The sequence below is a fragment of the Malaclemys terrapin genome, chromosome 18, assembly GCF_027887155.1.
Source record: "Malaclemys terrapin pileata isolate rMalTer1 chromosome 18, rMalTer1.hap1, whole genome shotgun sequence".
NCBI classification, from domain to species: Eukaryota; Metazoa; Chordata; order Testudines; family Emydidae; genus Malaclemys; species Malaclemys terrapin.
In genome coordinates this window covers 9,459,655-9,478,570 of record NC_071522.1, presented here as the reverse complement: position 1 = coordinate 9,478,570, position 18,916 = coordinate 9,459,655, and the positions used below count along the sequence as shown (strand labels likewise).

At 48.8% G+C, this 18,916-nt stretch overlaps 1 protein-coding gene across 1 annotated transcript in view; it reads right to left on the bottom strand.

The window, feature by feature from the left end:
- Nucleotides 1-18,715, bottom strand: part of KSR1 (kinase suppressor of ras 1) — a 120,027-nt gene extending 101,312 nt beyond the window's left edge. The window contains exon 1 of the mRNA XM_054008244.1: nt 18,389-18,715. Coding sequence (XP_053864219.1) covers nt 18,389-18,628 — 240 coding nt within the window. The 5' untranslated portion in view covers nt 18,629-18,715. The remainder of the gene's footprint in view (nt 1-18,388) is intronic.
- Nucleotides 18,716-18,916: the final 201 nt, after the last annotated feature.

Sequence of the window (18,916 nt, the reverse complement as noted above, 5' to 3'; positions counted from 1 at the left end):
GTTGGACCAGCGGACCTCCCACAGGCATGCCGCCGAAGGCAGCCTGACTGCCACCCTCACAGTGACTGGAGACGGTTAAGCATGATTCTGCCTCACGTTTTGATGTAATCACGCAACAGAAGAACATGAAGCAAAAATCATGCTACATTATCCACACTAACCCCTTATACAGCACCCATGTTCCTGTGGATTCGAGTAGGTGATAAGGAGGAGAAACTTTAATCTCAGTTTTTTAAAAACTAAGTATTTAACAACCCTGCCCTTAGAAGAAGTTAGTGTAAAACCCAGACCCTTTGTGCCTACTTCCATGCAGAATGACTGGCAAGTAGCCTTCACTGAAATGGGATTTTCCACTGTTACCAGATTCCTTGCACAATTGTAGCCTCACAATACCATTTAACAAAAAAACACGCAGGCATTTCAAGCATGTTAGGTCAACACAGAGCTGATACACAGGCTGACGGAAGGAATGAAACTACACTGGTATCCTTTACTGCAGTCTCTTAATTGCTATTAGAGTTCCAACGTGCATACGCTGGGAGATGGGGTCTGCTGAACCAACCACAGTGGTATTTAGGGTGGAACGGTCCAAGTTGCCTGAGTTTAACAGGAATTAGGCATTCACTTCCCACTGGCAGCTTTTTAAAAAAAAAAAAAAATCTTCCCCTTATTTAATTCAGGTTGGTTCCTGGGTGTTGTCCTCCAACCCACCTCCCTGCCCGCTCCCACTTAAAGAGTTTCAGGGCCAGATCTCAGCTCCGTGTAAGCTGCCGCTGCACTGACTTACCCCACCTGGAGGCCATTCTAGCTGCATGGAGAGCTGCTATCCCACGCCCACCCCCCTGCCGCTTTGTCAGCATCACTGCTGTACTCGCTACCCATGTGGGTGCAGGGTAGGGTTACCATATCTAATAAATTAAAAAATAAAAAAAAAAAACCCTCCACAGGCCCTGGCCCTGCCCATTTCCCCACCCCCAGCCCCGCCCCAACTCCACCCCTTCCCCACCCTAACTCCGTCCCCTCCTCCCTCCCCCTCCCAGCCACATGGAAAGGGCTGCCCCAGCGCTACCGGCTTCACGGTTTGCCGGGCAGCCTCCAGACCCTGCGCCCCCGGCTGGGCGCTTCCCCTCCCGGGCTCCAGCTGTGCTGGGGAAGCGCCGGCTGGGGGCGCAGGGTCTGGAGGCTGCCCGGCAAACCGTGAAGCTGGTAGTGCTTGGGCTTTGGGCCCCCTTGCCTCCGGACCCTGCGCCCCCAGCTGGGCACTTGCCCTCCCGGGCTCCGGCGGCGCAGGGTCCGGAGGCACGGGGGCTGCCCGAAGCCGGTAGCGCTTGGGCAGCCCGGCTCTTAAACAGAGCCGAAGAGTCGGGGAGGAGCAGAGCCGCCATTTTCCCGGACATGTTCGGCTTTTTGGCAGTTCCCCCCGGACGGGGGTTTGAGTGCCAAAAAGCCGGACATGTCCGGGAAAAAGAGTTCGTGTGGTAACCCTAGTGCAGGGAGCCTCTGAGCCACAACTGGAATGTCCAGACTTCACCGACTACAATACAATAGACTGGGTTTAGAGATGGCTCCAGCATGACTGCCCTTATTAGGGATACAGAAAGACAGAAGAGCTGAGTCAGCCTTTTGAGACACAGGCTCCTAAGCTACAGGGGGGGGGGGGGGGGAGAGGGGGGGGGGTGGAGTGGGGGGGCAGCGCCCAGGAGGCTTGTTTATCTGGCCATGTATTTCCTCCTCATTTTACTGCCAGAGGGAAGACAAAGCAAAACAGTAAATGGCTGAGTCAGGGAAGCCCTGTAGTGGTTTGCATTGCTTGAGCTGGAGGCCAGCTCTTTAATGAGGGAGAAGGCCACAAGCAGATGGGAAGGCTCTGCAATCAAGTGGCACAATGGAACAAAAGGAGAAACTGCCCAAATTTGCTAGGCTAAAGATGAACAATCGAGCCTGACCAGAGAAGGATCCAGAACATCAGGATTTCTGCCGTCGAAGAGGGGCGAAGCTGGCCTCTGTTCTCCAAAGCCACGCCCAAAACTCCCCTGACCCAGAACAGCACGACTGACAAAACACACCCGGCATTCACAATGACCAGAAGCTTTGTTGCAGCTGAGACATGGAACATGTTGCTGCCTGCTGCTATCTGGAGAGAGTTTGCCTCCACAAAAGGACACACAGCAGTCCCAAATTATCAGCTGGTTTACACCTGATACTCTCCTGAAACCTAACGAAGCAATGCTGATTTGGCACATAAATACTGAAATTTGGGGATTGATCCTCAGCTAGTGCAAACCATGCCCAATACCTTAAGCAAAACACAGCTCCCATTCAGATGGCCTGAATTCTGCCACTCTTACTCACATCAAGCAGCACCTTACTCCCAAACAGTCCCATTGAAATCCCAAGGGCCAGGCAACTGAAGGTGGGATGCGTGTGTGCGCAGATGTATATAGAGGGGTCCTTGCTGCCTGCTTCTTCCTACAGAGGTGTGTAGTCCAAGAATAGAGAACCCTAGCACTGATGGTATTCTACCTCTATTTTTCACTTCCTGCTCTAAACTGCTGTGGAGTGTTGTCACATTTCACCATAGAGCTGACTGTGGTGAAATGCAGTGACGGCCAGAGAAAATCCTGCACACTGCTCTTAAAAGGGAGTGTACTTCTGGTGGTTACTCTACAGGTCTGGGAGTCACATGTTCTGGATTCCATTTCCAGCAATGTGGCAGATCTGCTTTCCGGCTTAAGCAGGGCACCCACTTCTCAGTAGTGGAACTTCCCCCTGGGGGCCAAAACTTATTGCACAGGGGATGTTGTGAAGATTCATTAAAGGAGTAGGGAGGACAGAATTGGCCCCAAGTGAGGAAATATGGCAACAGTAGTTTGACTCAAGGGACAGAAAGGAAGTTTAAGGAACATTCTGTAACATGTTTGCGAAGAGCTGTGTTGATCTCCCTGTTCTAGGGAGAACTGCTAAAAAAAAAAAATAATAAATCACTATGCTGCTGAGTGCCAAGGAATCCATCTCTTTATTTTTTTAATGCAAGTGTCAGTTGCCAAATTCTGCCCCCTTACTCACCCAGAGAAGTCTTACACCACATATAATCTTATTTATTTCAGGGCCCTAAAGGTTTTGTGCCAAAAACTGGTGTTTCTTTTGGAAGATCTGAAGCAATAATGCCGAAGCAGTTTGAATTTCAGCATAGTGGAAATACATTACGAAGGGCAGAACACAGATCAGTAGAGCTGGAGCACATCCTGGTAGCTGGACGTTGTTGTATATTTAAGATCCATGGGAATCAGAGAAATAATGATAGTTTCACACATTCGTTATGGCTCTCATTACAGATTAGCAGCAGATTACTGCAGATGAACTAGTTTGGGTTTTTTAAACTACAAGCAAACAAAGTATGTTAACTATGCAGAAACGTTTCCAGACATTTAGCACCATTTACAAACAGACAAAAATGTTGCTAAGAAACAGCAGATATTTCTTTTCTTTTATAATGAACAGGCCCTCAACACAAACTCACATGGTCACAATGTCTGGGTTTAAACAAACAAGTTTCTCATAAGCAGAGTCACTCAGTGTCTTGTCTTCAGGACTGCAGACCTCAGCCCTTTTTGCAGGCCAGGATACAGATTCAAACAGGAGAGGATTGTGATTGTGGAACAGGACTGGAAGCGGAGATATTCCAAGGTCTACTCCAGGCTCAAGCTTCCAGGCAAATCATGGAGGCCTCAGATTCAAGGTGTGAGAAATGGGGTTAGCTGCACTCATGCAGTTCTCCCAGCTACTGAGGATTAATTTGGGGAGCACTGAGAAAATGAAAGGTGCTATTTAAAAATAAAATGCCATGTGCACTGCTCTAAAAGCACACATGCACACTATATCCATGGAGCTAGTGTCAAGGGGACACTATTCACATGTTGGACCCCCTCTCCTCACCCTCTACTCACTAAGGGCCCTGAGCCAATGCCCACTGAAATCAACTGAAAAATTCCCATCCACCTCTCTAGGATTTACTCTTACAGAGGGATAGCTCAGTGGTTTGAGCATTGGCCTGCTAAACCCAGGCTTGTGAGTTCAATCCTTAAGGGGACCATTTAGTAATCTGGGGCAAAAATCTGTCTGGGGATTGGCCCTGCTTTGAGCAGGGGGGTGGACTAGATGACCTCCTGAGGTCCCTTCCAACCCTGATAGGATATGATTCCACACCCTTCAAACCATCCCTGCTTCTTTAAAACCGTGCCCTCCTCACCTTGGTTACAGAATTTACCACACACACACACACACTCCCCATACACAAGATCTTTCCCATCCCAATCCTGGGCATCATTCAGTCTTGAGCCAACAGCTTTTCTAGCCACAAAAGTGTCAGGATTTGGAAATCCATCTCAGGCCCCTGCAGGGCTAGAAATGGGTGCTTAGAAAGGAAGAGTCCCAGCTTCTCAAAAAGGTCAGGCCTTCTCTTCAAGACATACAAGTGCCCAAGATAAAGTCCAGCTATTTCAGGTCTGTTAAGTTCCTGACTTTAAGGTGCAGGTTTTTTGTGTTTTGTTTTAAATGGCTCCCTATGCACCATGTATAGTCAGGCTGGTAGCAACTGAGCCATCTACTTTTACAGGTGAAGGTACATAAAACTAGTCCTAAAAGAAAAAAAGTTAACTCTCTAGGGAAACAAACTACTTCAGTAATAGTTGTTCCTGTAATGCTGGTATTGAGTTTTATTGCCACTGGGCTGAGGTTACCTACATAACTCACTTGGGCTAATGCAGCCATGCAATATTCATGCCAATAAAACTGTTGTATCACATCTCCTCTGTATTTGTTGTACACACACACACGTCTTTTTTTACCTATGCATCCCCACTAGCAGAATATGCTATTGTCCCAGTTTTTACCGACCTGCTGTATGGCTCTCACCCACACGGTCTAGATCAAGTTGGGTTGTTATTCCACACTATCTTGGCTTGCTATAGTTTGTAGTAGAATGGTCCTTTGCCTTGCTACAATACTGTGATTAGGTGAGCTTGGAAGCAAAGGCTAAACAAAACACTGGTGAAACTAAACTAACACTTCCCTTTCCAGGAGAAAGTTGAAAGCGCATACAGGGCTCCTCAGAGTTTCATCAGTCACACAGTAAGGATTAGAAGAAATACCCACTTTGTTTAACTGTTCTCATTTAAAGGGGCTTTTCCCCTTTTTGAGCACATGTAGGAAGCCCTGAAAGTGGAATTGTTAAGGCCTGGTTTGATATAGCTTTATGTTGGTTGGGGATTGGGGGGAAAAAAAACCCCAACACTACCCTGATCAACATGCTATGCTGAGAAAAATTCTAGTGTAGATGCAGCTACATCAATGAAAGACTACTTCGGTCAATGTACCTACTGTTGCTTGGGGAGGCAACACACAGACACACACCCCCTTTGGTCAGCATAGGATGCGTCTACACAAAGAGGTTGACTGGTATGGCTACATCAGCGTAGCTACGTCAATATAGTCTCCATCGTGTAGACAGTGACAACTAGAAACACGGAAAGAACTCAGGGCCCTATCTTCAGCTAGTGTGAATCAACCCAGTGCTGTCAACAAGGGCTGGTCCACAGTTTTCCCTCAAAACTATTTTTCCATAGAAAATTAAAGTTTCAACTAAATGAAATTTTGCACAAGTAGTGTCTGCTTTCTGTGGAAGTTTTTTATTCTCCCCCCCCCCCCCCAATCAAAAAAGCCACATTAAAAAAAAACCACCCACACAAAAAAAAACACACCACACACTCCCCCGCCCCCCCCCCCCCCAATCTCCTGCTTGGAAAACCTCAATCACAGCCTGCCGATACATATCTTCCATTAATTGTCACGATAGATGCATCTAAGTTGCTTTGAAAAGGTCAATCTAAAGCAACCACCAAAAGCCATTATTTTTTTAAAACAAAAGTGTTAATAGGTCAGGTTCTTCTTTTCTAATGCATTCAGCATCATTAATAGCTTTAAAAATAAATAAATAAACCTGCACACTGGAGCCTGCAGACTTCAATAAAAGCCCACGCACAACAGCAAGGAGAAGCATAAAAAAAAAAAAAAAAAAAAAACTTCCTTTCTAAATTAAGGTTGCTTCAAACAGAAGTGAAAGTTCTTTTGATACATCAACGTTCTCCCTCCTTTGAATCAGAGGAGATCACTGTGAAAAAAAAAATAAAGTGCCTCTATTTATAGCACACAGATTTGTGAGATGGCCCCTTACCCTTGCTCTTTTGGTGCTGGTCTGTTCACTCCCAGTTTACTCAGACCCTCCATATCTAAGCCAGTCCCCTCCCTTATTTGTTCCTGAATTGAAATGGCTTCAGGACATTGGCTAAGGCAGTGGTTCTCAACCCAAGGTACAAATACCCCTGGGGGTACGCAGAGATCTTCCAGGGGGTACATCAACTCATCTAGATATTTGCCTAGTTTTGCAACAGGCTACGTATGAAAAGCACTAGCAAAGTCAGTACAAACTAACATTTCATACAGACAATGATTTGTTTATACAGCTATACACACTACACACTGAAATGTAAGTACAATATTTATATTCTAATGGATATATTTTATATTACAAGGTAAAACGAGGAAGTCAGCCTTTCAATAATAGTGTGCTCAGGCACTTTTATGTCTGATTTTGTAAACAAGTAGTTTAAGTGAGGTAAAATGTGGGGGTTTGCAAGACAAATCAGAGTCCTGAAAGGGGTCCAGTCATCTGAAAAAGCTTGAGAACCACTGAGCAAAAGCTCTCATGTACAGCACGGAGTAAAGGACAATGCACAGGAGAGGCAGTAGCTAGATGAACAGAAGAATTTTTCCATCGACCTCACCACTTTTGCACTAGGGAATAGGTCGACCTAACTATGGAGCACAGGGCGCAAAGTTTTTCACAGCCCTTTCACAGGTAGATTTTAGGATTAGATGAGGACTAATATACTCTACCTCTACGTGGGGTTTTTCCCTACCAATTCAGCTACACTGATGCAAGCTCTGCAATACACCAATGTGCTGCATCTACACTGGAGGTTTGCAGTGGTGTGCTACACCAGTATAAATAGCCTCAGTACAGACAGGGCTCAAGGTCTCTTCATGCTCTCTGGCAGCATGAGAGGACCCATTCCTATACTGCTCAGAGCTGGTGTAAGGGGCTGGCCCTGCTTAGAGTTGCCAACTTTCTGATTGCAAAAAACCCGAACACCCTTACCCTGCCCCCCCGCCACACCCCCACCCCTTCTCCAAGGCCCTGCCTCCCAGCTCACTCCATCCCTTGCTCTCTCCCACTCATTTTCACCCAGCTGGGGGAGTGGGTGAGGGCTCCGGCTGGGGGTATGGGCTCTGGGGTGGGGCCAGGTATGAGGGCTCTGGGGTACAGAAGGGGGCCCTGGGCTGGGGCCAAGAGGTTTGGAGTGTGGGAGGTTCTCTGGGCATGGGAGGGGGTGAGGGCTCTGGTGGGCGGGGGCCAGAGGATGAGGAGTTTGGGGGAGCAGGAAGGGGCTCTGGGCTGAGAGGTTTGGAGTGCAGCAGGAGGGGGGGGTCTGGGAGGGAGTTTGGGTGCAGGAGAGGCTCTGGACTGGGGCTTGTGGCACAGGGCACATGAAAGAGTTGAGGTGCAAACTCCAGCAGCGCTTACCTCAGGTGGCTCCTGGAAACGGCCAGCATGTCCCTGTAGCCCCTAAGCAGAGGTGCGGCCAGGGAGCTCTGCGCATTGCCCCCTGGCCACGGGCATCACCCCTGCAGCTCCCATTGGCTGTAGTTCCTGGCCAATGGAACGCACCTCTGCCTGGGGGTGCAGGGACATGCCGGCCGCTTCTAGGAGCTGCACGGAGCCAGGGCAGGCAGGGAGCCTGCCTTAGCCCTGCTGACCAGACTTTTAATGGCCCAGTGAGCTAACTGAAGCCACCAGCGTCCCCTTTTGACTGGGACTTCTGGTCAAAAACCAGACACCTGGCAACCCTAGCCCTGCTCCCAGACCCCCAGTGTAGCAGGCATGTTAGGGGCATGGAGGGAGCAAGTTTGGGAATGCGGTGCAGCATTGTATTAAGAGGAGTCTTTGTTCTCCAGAGATGATAGGAAACCGAGCGCAAATTAAAGCAGCCCTGACGCTGCTCTAACTTACAGGCAAGACCCTGAACAGCCCAAGAAGCATACAGATGGCTTAAAACCACCTCAGCACACATCCTGCCCCAAGCACAGGGATGGGGTAACAGAATCAGGCCCTGAGATTTTATCACCACCTTATTTTCACTTAATATGATTAAGTCAAGGGAAAATATGGTCCTCTTAAATTTGGCTTTCCAATTAAAAAAAAAAAAAAAAAGCTAAGACCAACAGTATAAAAGACACTGGGTCCAATTCTGCCCTCAATTACACCTGTCCTACCCTAGGGAAGTCAAGAGCATTAAGCTAGAACTCAGTTGACAACTAGAAGAAAGTTATTTAAGGAATATTTGTAGGTATGAAGCTGGCCCGTCGCAATTCAGTTCTCTCATTCATACCAGAGTAATCTTAACTGGAATTACTCTGGATTTATACCAGTGTTATGACAACGCTATTTGTCCCCATGCCCTCTTGGATTGTCACCACCCTATTTCAAGGCCAAATTCTGCTTTTATTCACTCGGGCACAAATCCAAGGTAACATCATGGACCTCACTTATACTGCTGCAAAGTCAGAATCAGCCCTTAACATGGGAAAGGTAGGTTCGGACTCTTGCCGCTGAAACTGAAAGCTGGAAAATCCTCCTCAGAGGGCTGCTGTTTTGCACTAGGCCAAGCCATCTAATTTGCTCGTCTCCCCCACTGTGAAAATGCCAAGGAGGAAGAGCCAGCAGTTTATTTTTAGAAAGCTCTGCAACTGGTGCAAAGCAGGCCATGTATCTGCAGCAGCATAATCCCACACTTCGACTGTTCTGCCCCCAGTATCCTCGCAGCACAGCCAGGGAGACGAGCCAAACGAAACTCTGTCCCCCTTCTTTTAGGGAAACCGCTGCTAGAAACAGGAAGCTGCCTCTTTTTTCCACTACAGCAGGGACTATGTATTTAAGAGCCACGGCCACCTAACCACACGCGCTGTATGCACCATCTGTTACTCCTCTCTCTCACTTTCAGGCCAACCACAGTTCTTAAGTAGCCAGGCTACAAAATTCACTTGTTCGGTTTTATGAAAGGTTGGTTTCTGTTGAAGCAGTAAGTCAAATCTCATACTGAAAGCTCTGTTCCTGTCACCCTTCCTCCCCCTCAAGTAACACCTTACTTTGGAAGTACCTGTAGTGAATAGAGGTGATACTCAGGGAGTCAGATCCTTCACAGGCACAGCTCCATTGAGGTCAAGGGAAGGCAAGCAAAGCTGTCCCCCCTCCCCCAAGTGCTTTTTATTCTGCTGAGCCTTCCCAGCATGGTCAACACAAAATCCACCTGCTGGGCCAGATTCTTCATTGTTATGCAAATGGCTACACCGAGTGCAGAGCGTTCTGACTGGGTATCTTAACGCTCACTTTGCTTTGGTGCAAATGGGCCAGATCCTCCACTGGTGTAAACCTACATAATCCCATTGACCTCAGTGCCGATTGACCTCTGCCGGAGCGCAGACCCAATGACTACACAAGGTGCAGGGCAACCGAGGATCATGCTCCCTGAGCAGAGTCCAAAACTCACCCCCTTCCAAGGGTTTGGCTTTACGGACCTAGAAATTAACAGCAATATTCAGCTCAGACCTTCCCCCAGGCTTCTGATCCCGTTCCTTCTGCTTTGATTCCCCCCTAGATTCAGCAAGAGGCTCCGGCTGCCCCTTCTCAGAGCCTCTGACGCAGGCACCGTGTGCGAAGGATGACTGGAGTGAAGGGGAAACTATTGGAGCGCCCACACGCTGTGGCTTTTCTCAGGTCCCACAATGGCTTTATGGAGCTGCGGACAGCTGGTGTAGGTTAGAGCAGCCCTGTAGCTTAACTGGATTAGTTCACAACCAGTCCCAGAAACCAGAGAGTGGGGTACAATTGGTGGAGCATGGCCACATTCGCCCATCCTCAAGTCCCGCCAGCCAAGCTGTGCTGGGAACAGCTCTAGCACATCTCAGAATCAGCACCAGTGATCCTGTGTCTGGAGAAAAGAAAGACTAAGGGGTTGGGGATAAGAAATTGTTCGGGTGGTGTGTAGTTTAACTATTCAGAGCCAAACTGTGTTTTGGACTACAGGCCTACACAAGGGTGCAAGAACGCTCCTAGGCAGGTTTCCCAGACCATGTATTCTGGCCCAGAAGTACATGGGCCACTTGCTTGCTTCCCCTGTCCTGGAACAGGTGGAGCCTGGACTCCCTTATTTGCTGCTAGGACAGGCCAGAAGTACAGTATTACTCCCTGGCTGTGAGACTCAAGCAGGAAGGAACTGTGCCCCAGGGGAGGTCTGAGTCATATGACCTCTGGGGGGCATGACTTAAACACAGACTTGGAAGGATTCATTTTTTTAATCAGTAAAAGTCAGTAAATGTTGAGGTCACCGTCCACACCCAGAGGGACAAAACCATGTATTTCCATCATTAATAATCAAAAATGTACAGAGGCAAAGTAAGACAAATGCTGCTTGAGCAACAGAGTTTGAGTTAAGGGTATTTACTTTATATATTTTGATATGGGATGTTGACTATTTGCTTTCGAATCATTAAAAAGATTAAATTTTAAATCTCATCATCTACAGTTATTAAGTAAGTATTGGCCGACACCCCTGCCAATTCACCACAACTGCGAAAGTTGGGGGGGGGGGGGGGGGGGGGAACAGACCACCAATAAAAATAGGGGGGGTTAAAAATAAACATGGCTTTTATCTGTGGCAGGGACCAAAAAAAACACAAACCAAAAACAAATTCTGCCAAGCCTACTTGTACAATCACTCTTTGCCCTGGGCTGTGCTGAAACGTGCTTACATATTTTGCCCCATGGAAAGGGCAAGAAGTGACCAAATGTGATTTAATGATGATTTTTTAATTCCCTCTTTGGACTGAATAAGCACAAAAAATTTCAACTTGAAGAGGAGGGCTTGGGGTTTATTTTAAGAGGTTAATCTGAAAATACAGTTTATCCTGAAAGTGCCTTTTCAACCTTATCACATGATTAATACACACATTGAACTATTACAAGATTCTTTATGGTCTATTTATGAACAAAAGTCAACGAAGTGATAAGTCTGCATGCCTGCATGGCTGACTCATATCTGTAAATCCATATTGTTAGTATGCAGTGTGAATTTTTTTCATGCACTTATAAGCTACCTTTGAACTTGACTGACTATCAGACCAAAACCAGTTCAGTTACACCTGTGCAAACCCAGTCAAAGCAATAGCTTTGGATGAATGTAGCTGGGGACAGAATTGGACACTAGGGTAAATCAGAAGTTGGGGCGAGGGGGGAAGACTGGAACAAGCTTGATCAGAACGATCCCAGTCTCATCACTACTAGCTACTAAAGAATCTGGTTTAACGAAACAATGCACGTGCAAACAAAGGGCTCAACTTTAGGCTCTGCTAGAACTCCTTTATGGAGGGTAAACCAACACCTAGGTGGCTTAACATCACCATACTGGGACTTGCTGGGATAGAGGGAATGATTTGTGCTCCAACTATTCTACGCTAAGGGAGCCACTAACAGACTGCTGTATAAGTTACCCTGGGGAGCTTCTGTAGGTCTTCACTGCAGAGTCAGCCCAGGATATAGCTCAGATGTTGGCCCTAGCTCCCCACCCATCCACCAGAAACACTTCTAACCCAGGCTTGAGGGTGGTTTAAACCCAGGCATTGCTGAGAAAGGATGTAGGCCTGAACTCTGATTTCACTTCAGCCCAAGTTGTCCCCCATCCTACACTGCAGCAGGGACAAAGGCTAATTAAGCCTAGGTGCTGTTAATCCGACCCCACAATTCCACCTGGGCTGTTCTTGCTTGTCTAACTCCTCCTTATTGGCCTCTGTTGGAAGACAGGATACTGGGCTAGATGGGCCTTTGGTCTGTCCCAGTATGGCTGCTCTTATGTTTCCCCTTCTTCAGCACTGCGTGCCAATCCCAACTTTGCCTACTCCATCACACCACCATTTGGGCAGAACTCCTCCTGTCCTGCCAGAGCCTGACCCCAGCCTTTCAGTAAAGCTGATGTGGGATATCTGCAAGGCTCCTCGTTTTCGGTTTTTACAAACAAAAAAAAAAAGTTCCCTGGGTTTACAAAAGCGACACTTTTTTGCCAATTTTCACGCAATTCTGGATCACTCAAGCACATGAAAATCCTGATTACATTAGGAAAAGCCAATGTTACATTAGGAAGATTTGTTTATAGTAAACAATTAGATTAGCTGTAAATGTGAGGCTGTCTGTAGAAAGGCAATGTAGTGGAAGACAGACACTCAGAATCAGGTGCACCGATGTGTTGTAATAAGAGCAAAGGAAGAACAGGCCTATACATTTATAGTCGCAGGTCATTTTCCTCAGCCAGATGTTTTAAACAGATCCACTCTTCAAAAGGCTTTTGAGGTTTTTTAAATGGCTATTTAACCATATGAAACTAACTAAAAACCCAAAGACTGGCACCCCCAATTTCTAAGGAGGAGATTTAAAAAAAAAAAATAAAGGTACTGTTTGGGCTCAAAGGTGTATAGCACTCATGTCCGAAAGGGAAATGAAGCAAGGGAAGCGAGAGATCCTCTTACATAAGGCCTGATGTAAAAGGAAGTCACTTTGGCTGAACAGGCCTTGTTAACACATGGCTACAGTTTGGGACGAAAAAAAATTCACTGCTCCTGTTAGTTCTGGTTTACAAACAATACAGCCTCCCCTTTAGTTTATTTACTCTAAAGGCCTGACTTCCAGTTTGCAAGTTCAAACTCCTAGCACAATTCCCCCCCTCTCCCCCACACACACACCCAAAAGCTTAGCTCAGAGTGTTCTTTTCTGGTTAGAGAAAAATGGCAGAGAGAAGCCTTTTTTTTGTTAAATCGTTAAACGTGTCAATATATATTTGCTCCCAGTCTGAATGAGACACTATGGCGGATTCTCTGAGCAGGTCATTTAGAGAGAGTTGTAAATGTACATCTGAGGGCTCAGACAGAAATCAGCACTAGGTTCTGGGTGGTGCCTCCAAGGGGGTGCTTAGCTGAAGGCACAGCCCAAGGGAGGACTTGGGCAAGGTGCCTTTAAACCACCCTTGTGCCTTCCTGATGCCGGGCTGCCCCAGAAACCAAAAGAGCCCCCAGCGTAACTTAGGCAGCCCAGGAAGCTGCTCTAAGTTACGGCAGCCTGTCCCCACGGCAAGCAGAGCAAACCAGGATGGCCTAGTGATATGCACCATCACCACCCATCTCCTTCATCAGCTCCACCCCTAACATGCACCCAAGGGGGTGGGTGAGGAGGGAGAGAATCAACCGAGGGCTTAAAGCACTCTACAGTGACCTTGAGTGAGGGGCAGAAGCCTTTCCTATATATTCAACTTGAGAATGAGGTGGGAGGGGTTACACACCAGGGGCCCAATTCATCAGTCTCTGCAGCACCTTTATACCAGCTTGGCAGAGAGGTGAAGACAGGGATTGACACATTGGATCAGACCTGTAGTCCATCTAGCCCACTTTATTGTCTCCCCCAATGACCAAAACCAGTGGCTTCAGAGTAAGGTCAAAAACACGTCAGTGTGCAAATGTAAAACAATCTGCCATCAGCACTAGGTCTCATCCTGGTCACTAATATATTGGCGTAAGCCCTGAGGTTTAATGGGACTTGGCCTCAGATTGGCAGGAAGTCTATGGCAGAACCAAGACCAGAACCCACTACAGGCTGGTGAGTCCAGAGGTCAGTCTTCCTTCCTACTGTGTTCTAGGGAAGAGAGCGCTCTACCACATTTGGAATCACAGAAGGCAAAACTTCAGAAGAATCATGCACAGTACTAGGATGAAGGCAGACAAAAGAGGCTTTAACAACTGGGACATTCAGAAGTCAGGCTTCATCTACACAATAGTGCTTTCATCTTATTGTGTAAGTGTACTTCTAGCCGTATGGGTCCCAGGATATTAGAGACATAAGGTGGGGGGGACATATCTTTTACTGGACCAACTTCTGTTGATGAAAGAAAAATTGATCCAATAAAAGATGTCACCCACCTTGTCCCTCTCATCTTATTGGGAGACAATGCTCTAACCCGAACCCATGACAGTTTGTTAATTTAGCTCCCATGTAGACTACAAAAAAAATCAACAGATCAGGGTGGGAATGGGGGTGAGGCGTGCACAAGGGCACAGGTTAAAGGAAAGCCCATTCAAGCGTTCATTGGGTATGATGTACAGTAATAAAACACGAGGCTCAGTGGCACCAGACAATCCACTCTTCTAACAGGCAAACTAAATGCTGCATAATCTATGCTACGGGGAACCCCCTTACTCTTCATCCAAAGGGCCTTGCCACACTGTAAGCAGAAACTTTTGCAGCTAGCACATTTGCTAAAGGGTTTGCACTCACATGCTCTCTGCAAGCAGTTCCCACGGATCTAAAATTCATCTTCTGCACTACACAAAACTCTGCTTCCAAGAGCTGCTGTGTGTTCTTGGCTTCCTGACAAATCCCGAAAGAATAATTTAAAAAAACCCACCATGGTAAAAACATTACCACTCTGGATGCTCTTTAGAGCCCTCCGGCCTGATTCTACCCATGAAATGCTGCTGTAGTCAGAGCAGAGCGCTCATCTCTAAAGGCAGAGGCCTTAATTCAGCAGTCCATTCCTACTCAGGAAAGCACTTAAGCACACAGCTAAAGTAAAATACACTCTTAAGCTCTGTCCAGTGGGACTTAAGCACATGCTTCAGTGCTTTGCTACATGGGTTTGTGCTCTTCACACATTATGAATCCTAGGGTACATGATACAGTTCAGCTGTTCTGTTAGAAGAGAGATATGTACAAGCGAGAGAGCAGTTGCCAAAAGCAACCACACAGCCAGAGACAAGCTTTGAAGACATACTGGAAACATTTAGTTTCAAATTTGAGAATGTTTTTTTTCCAGCCAGGCTGCTACTATTCACCCTGAAAATGCTTACAGAACACTGCTCCAGATCATCCCTCTATCCGGGAGCATGAGAGAGCACCACTTGAGGGGCTCCTGATGGCCAACAAACAACTGGGAGAAAGTTTAAGTGGTTCTATGTATCTCTGACAGTATAAAGAGGGGGGGGGGGTCAGACAATTCCAAAGATGCAACATTGAAACTACACTTGCACTTGTCAGTATAACTTACATCGCTCAGAGGGGGTGTGTTGTCCTCCCCAACACACACACACACACACACACACAGAACGACATAAGTTCCACCACTGTGTACAGCCTTATTACCAAAGTACACATTTCACTATCGCACATGACTACTGGAAACATCTGTTTGGTTATTTAGTGGGTAAAATATTTAAAGTGACACTCAGACATGCATGTTGGGTAGTTGTAGCACATACATAGGGAGAAAACAAAAGCAAAAACTTTAGGACCGGAAAGTGGTTTTCACCTGTAGAGGTCGGGGGGCCAGGTCACCATCCCCCTACAAACTGAGGTTTCTTTAGACTCTTTCTAGATTAGCTGTTTGCTTTGAAAATGACAGGCACAGTACCAAGAAAGATCTGCTAGTCAGTGTGCATATTCTGAGCACAAAAGGAGTACACCCACCAAATTGTTCAAATCTAGGCAAAATGCTGTTACATGAGGAGGAGTGTTGGATTTTCCTCTTCTTTTGAAAACCTTGGGGGGTGGGGGGTGGAAAAGAGAGGAGAATGGACAGACTGCCCTAAATGAGCAGTCCCCTATTGCTCTACTAATTCTATTGAGTACTTCACTTCTTTTTGGATACTGGTTTAAAGCATGTCTATCTAACACATAACTAGCCTCGTACAGATGTTCCTAGAGGTTCCAGACGTGTGGGAGCACTCACACCTTTGTTTCTACCATGTCATCTGCAGCGCCCACTGGAGTGCATTAATATAATACTTTATTCTAAGCAAGCACAAACAAAAGCCTGACTTCACACGGAGAAAAAGAAAAAAAAAGTATGTTTTGCTTCTCCTGAATATGACAACACAACCTGAACAAAACATCAAACAAGGTAAAAAATGCAGTTGCAGCATTTAAAACAAAACACACAGTAGCATTTGAAAGCTATGGCAAGATCCAGCATTAAGTCCCTGTCATGGGAAAACACCACATTTGGGAGCAAGAATTTAACACAACCTGTCTAAACAACATAACTATCTTCTAAACTGGACATTGGTGTTATCTGTCAGTTATCCAGGAGAGAAATAAGCAGGATCAGTGAAAAGGAGCCAGTAATAGAAAGATAGGCCTGAAAATGCAGAGCAGGAAATGGAGTCAAAAAAAAGCAAGTGTCAGGGGAAGATAGCAAGAGGGAGATTTGTGTATCTCCAAGCCTTGGAACTGGCTGGTAGGAGGTCCCAGCCACCAACAGACTTTCTAAATCATGCTCACATCATTCCCATTTCCATCCCCAGGCCACACCAGTTTCTACTTTCACAGTGACGTTTGGAGCCCGTGTTTACTACCCAGAAGCTTCAGACAGTGTTTTTAGAACACCACAAAGCAAAATAGGCAGGTTTCCCCAAACTCTCCAAGCAAACTTCAAACTAAAGCAGCAAGCCTGGGATCCTAGTAACTAGGCCTTTCCAAATGGGAGTCCTCCCACATGCAACTCTCCAGCTTATTATTAAACTTTATCGTCCAATGACTTCCTTCAGCTCTCATTTAACCACAGACTGAGTTATCCAGGGAGTGCCTTTTGATGGCTGTTATAATACAAGAGAAGGAAGCGGAGAAGGAATGGATGTTGAGATAAGGGCATCCTGGCACCCACCATAAGGAGCCCCCCAGTTTGCATGGCTAGGAAGGGGGGGAACCACACACAGCTGTTATAGGACTGGGGAAATGCATAGGCACTGGGGGAGGACATGGAATCACCTCCATGGTCACAAGGGTTACACAGGACTAAACGGATCAGTGCACGGGTGACTCTAGCTCAGCCCCCAGTTGTGTGGGTGCCCTGATGTATAGCCATGCTCCTTACTTCCAAGGTCTAGCAGCTAGTGAAGCAGGGTGGAGGGGGAAGAAGGCAGCAAAGGAAACCCCTCTAGCTATTTCAAGGGTAGTAAGGGGTGGGAAACACGGGGGGGAGGAGGGGAGAGAAGAGACATGCCTTACAGTTGATGCCAGGGGGCCCTCTATTGTTACAGGGCTGGGGCAAGTCCACCCCAACTGTTTGCAGGATAGTGAACTGGGGGGGAATGGAGGGGAGGGATTGGTCTAAGGGCCCCCCCAGCTGTTGCTCTAAGGGACAGGACCAGGCTGTCAGGGAGGAGTAGAGTGACCAGACAGCAAGTGTGAAAAATCAGGACAGGGGTTGGGGGGGGGGGGGTAATAGGAGCCTATATAAGAAAAAGACCCAAAAATCAGGACTGTCCCTATAAAATCAGGACATCTGGTCACCCTAGGGAGGAGTCCCTGTTGGGGGCTGCAGGGCTAGTAAGGGGGTGACCCTAAGGGCTCCCCAGGGCCCCCCAGGGGCTGCAGGGCTAGTAAGGGGGTGACCCTAAGGGTCCCCAGGGGCTGTCAGGGACTGCAGGGCTAGTAAGGGAGGGTGACCCTAAGGGCTCCCAGGACAGGACCCCCAAGGGCTGTCAGGGACTGCAGGGCTAGTAAGGGAGGGTGACCCTAAGGGCCCCCCAGGGGCTGTCAGGGTCTGCAGGGATAGTAAGGGAGGTGACCCTAAGGGCCCCTCCAGGGACAGGACCCCCAGGGGCTGTCAGGGACTGCAGGGCTAGTAAGGGGGTGACCCTAAGGGCCCCCCCAAGGACAGGACCCCCAGGGGCTGTCAGGGACTGCAGGGCTAGTAAGGGGGTGACCCTAAGGGCCCCCCCAAGGACAGGACCCCCAGGGGCTGTCAGGGACTGCAGGGCTAGTAAGGGGGTGACCCTAAGGGCCCCCCCAAGGACAGGACCCCCAGGGGCTGTCAGGGACTGCAGGGCTAGTAAGGGAGGGTGACCCTAAGGGCCCCCCAGGGGCTGTCAGGGTCTGCAGGGATAGTAAGGGGGTGACCCTAAGGGCCCCCCAGGGGCTATCAGGGTCTGCAGGGATAGTAAGGGGGTGACCCTAAGGGCCCCCCAGGGGCTGTCAGGGTCTGCAGGGATAGTAAGGGGGTGACCCTAAGGGCCCCCCAGGGGCTGTCAGGGACTGCAGGGCTAGTAAGGGGGTGACCCTAAGGACCCCCCAGGGACAGGACCCCCAGGGGCCGAGTCCCCTGCTGCCGGGCTGGAAGGGGGTGGGGGCACCCCGCTGCTGCCCGAGGGGGCAGGGGCCCCGCGGCGGGCTCGGTACCTCCAAGGTCCGGATCTCCTGCTGGGTGAGGTCGTTGGACGCCGCGCACTTGGTGCGGAGGCCGCGCAGGCTGGACAGCGAGATGTCGATGAGGCTCTGCAGCTGCCCGCACTGCTGCAGGGCGGCCCGGGGGGCGGCGGGTCCCGCCTCTGCCCGGCCGCCGCCGGCCGCCGCCTGCCCGCCCCGCCGCTCCTTCCGCTCCACCATCGGCTCGGCGCGCCCGGCGGCAGCGCTAGCCATGCCTCGGCATCGGGCAGGCGGGGGGGTGGGCGGCCCGGGCAGGAACCCGGCGCGGGAGGCTGCACAGACGGGTCAGGCGGGGCTGGAGCTGGGTCCGCCCCGCCGGCGGAGGAAGCGGCAGGCAAAGCAGCCGCGCCGCTGGGAGCTCGCCGGCTCCTGCTCGCCTTCCCCTCGCCCGTAGCCTTTTCATAGCCGCTGGGGGCCGGGGTCAGGCCGACGGGGACGCCGGGACTTGTAGTTTTCCTGCCGCCCTGGCTGCAAAAGGGTAACCCGGGGGGAGGAGGGAGG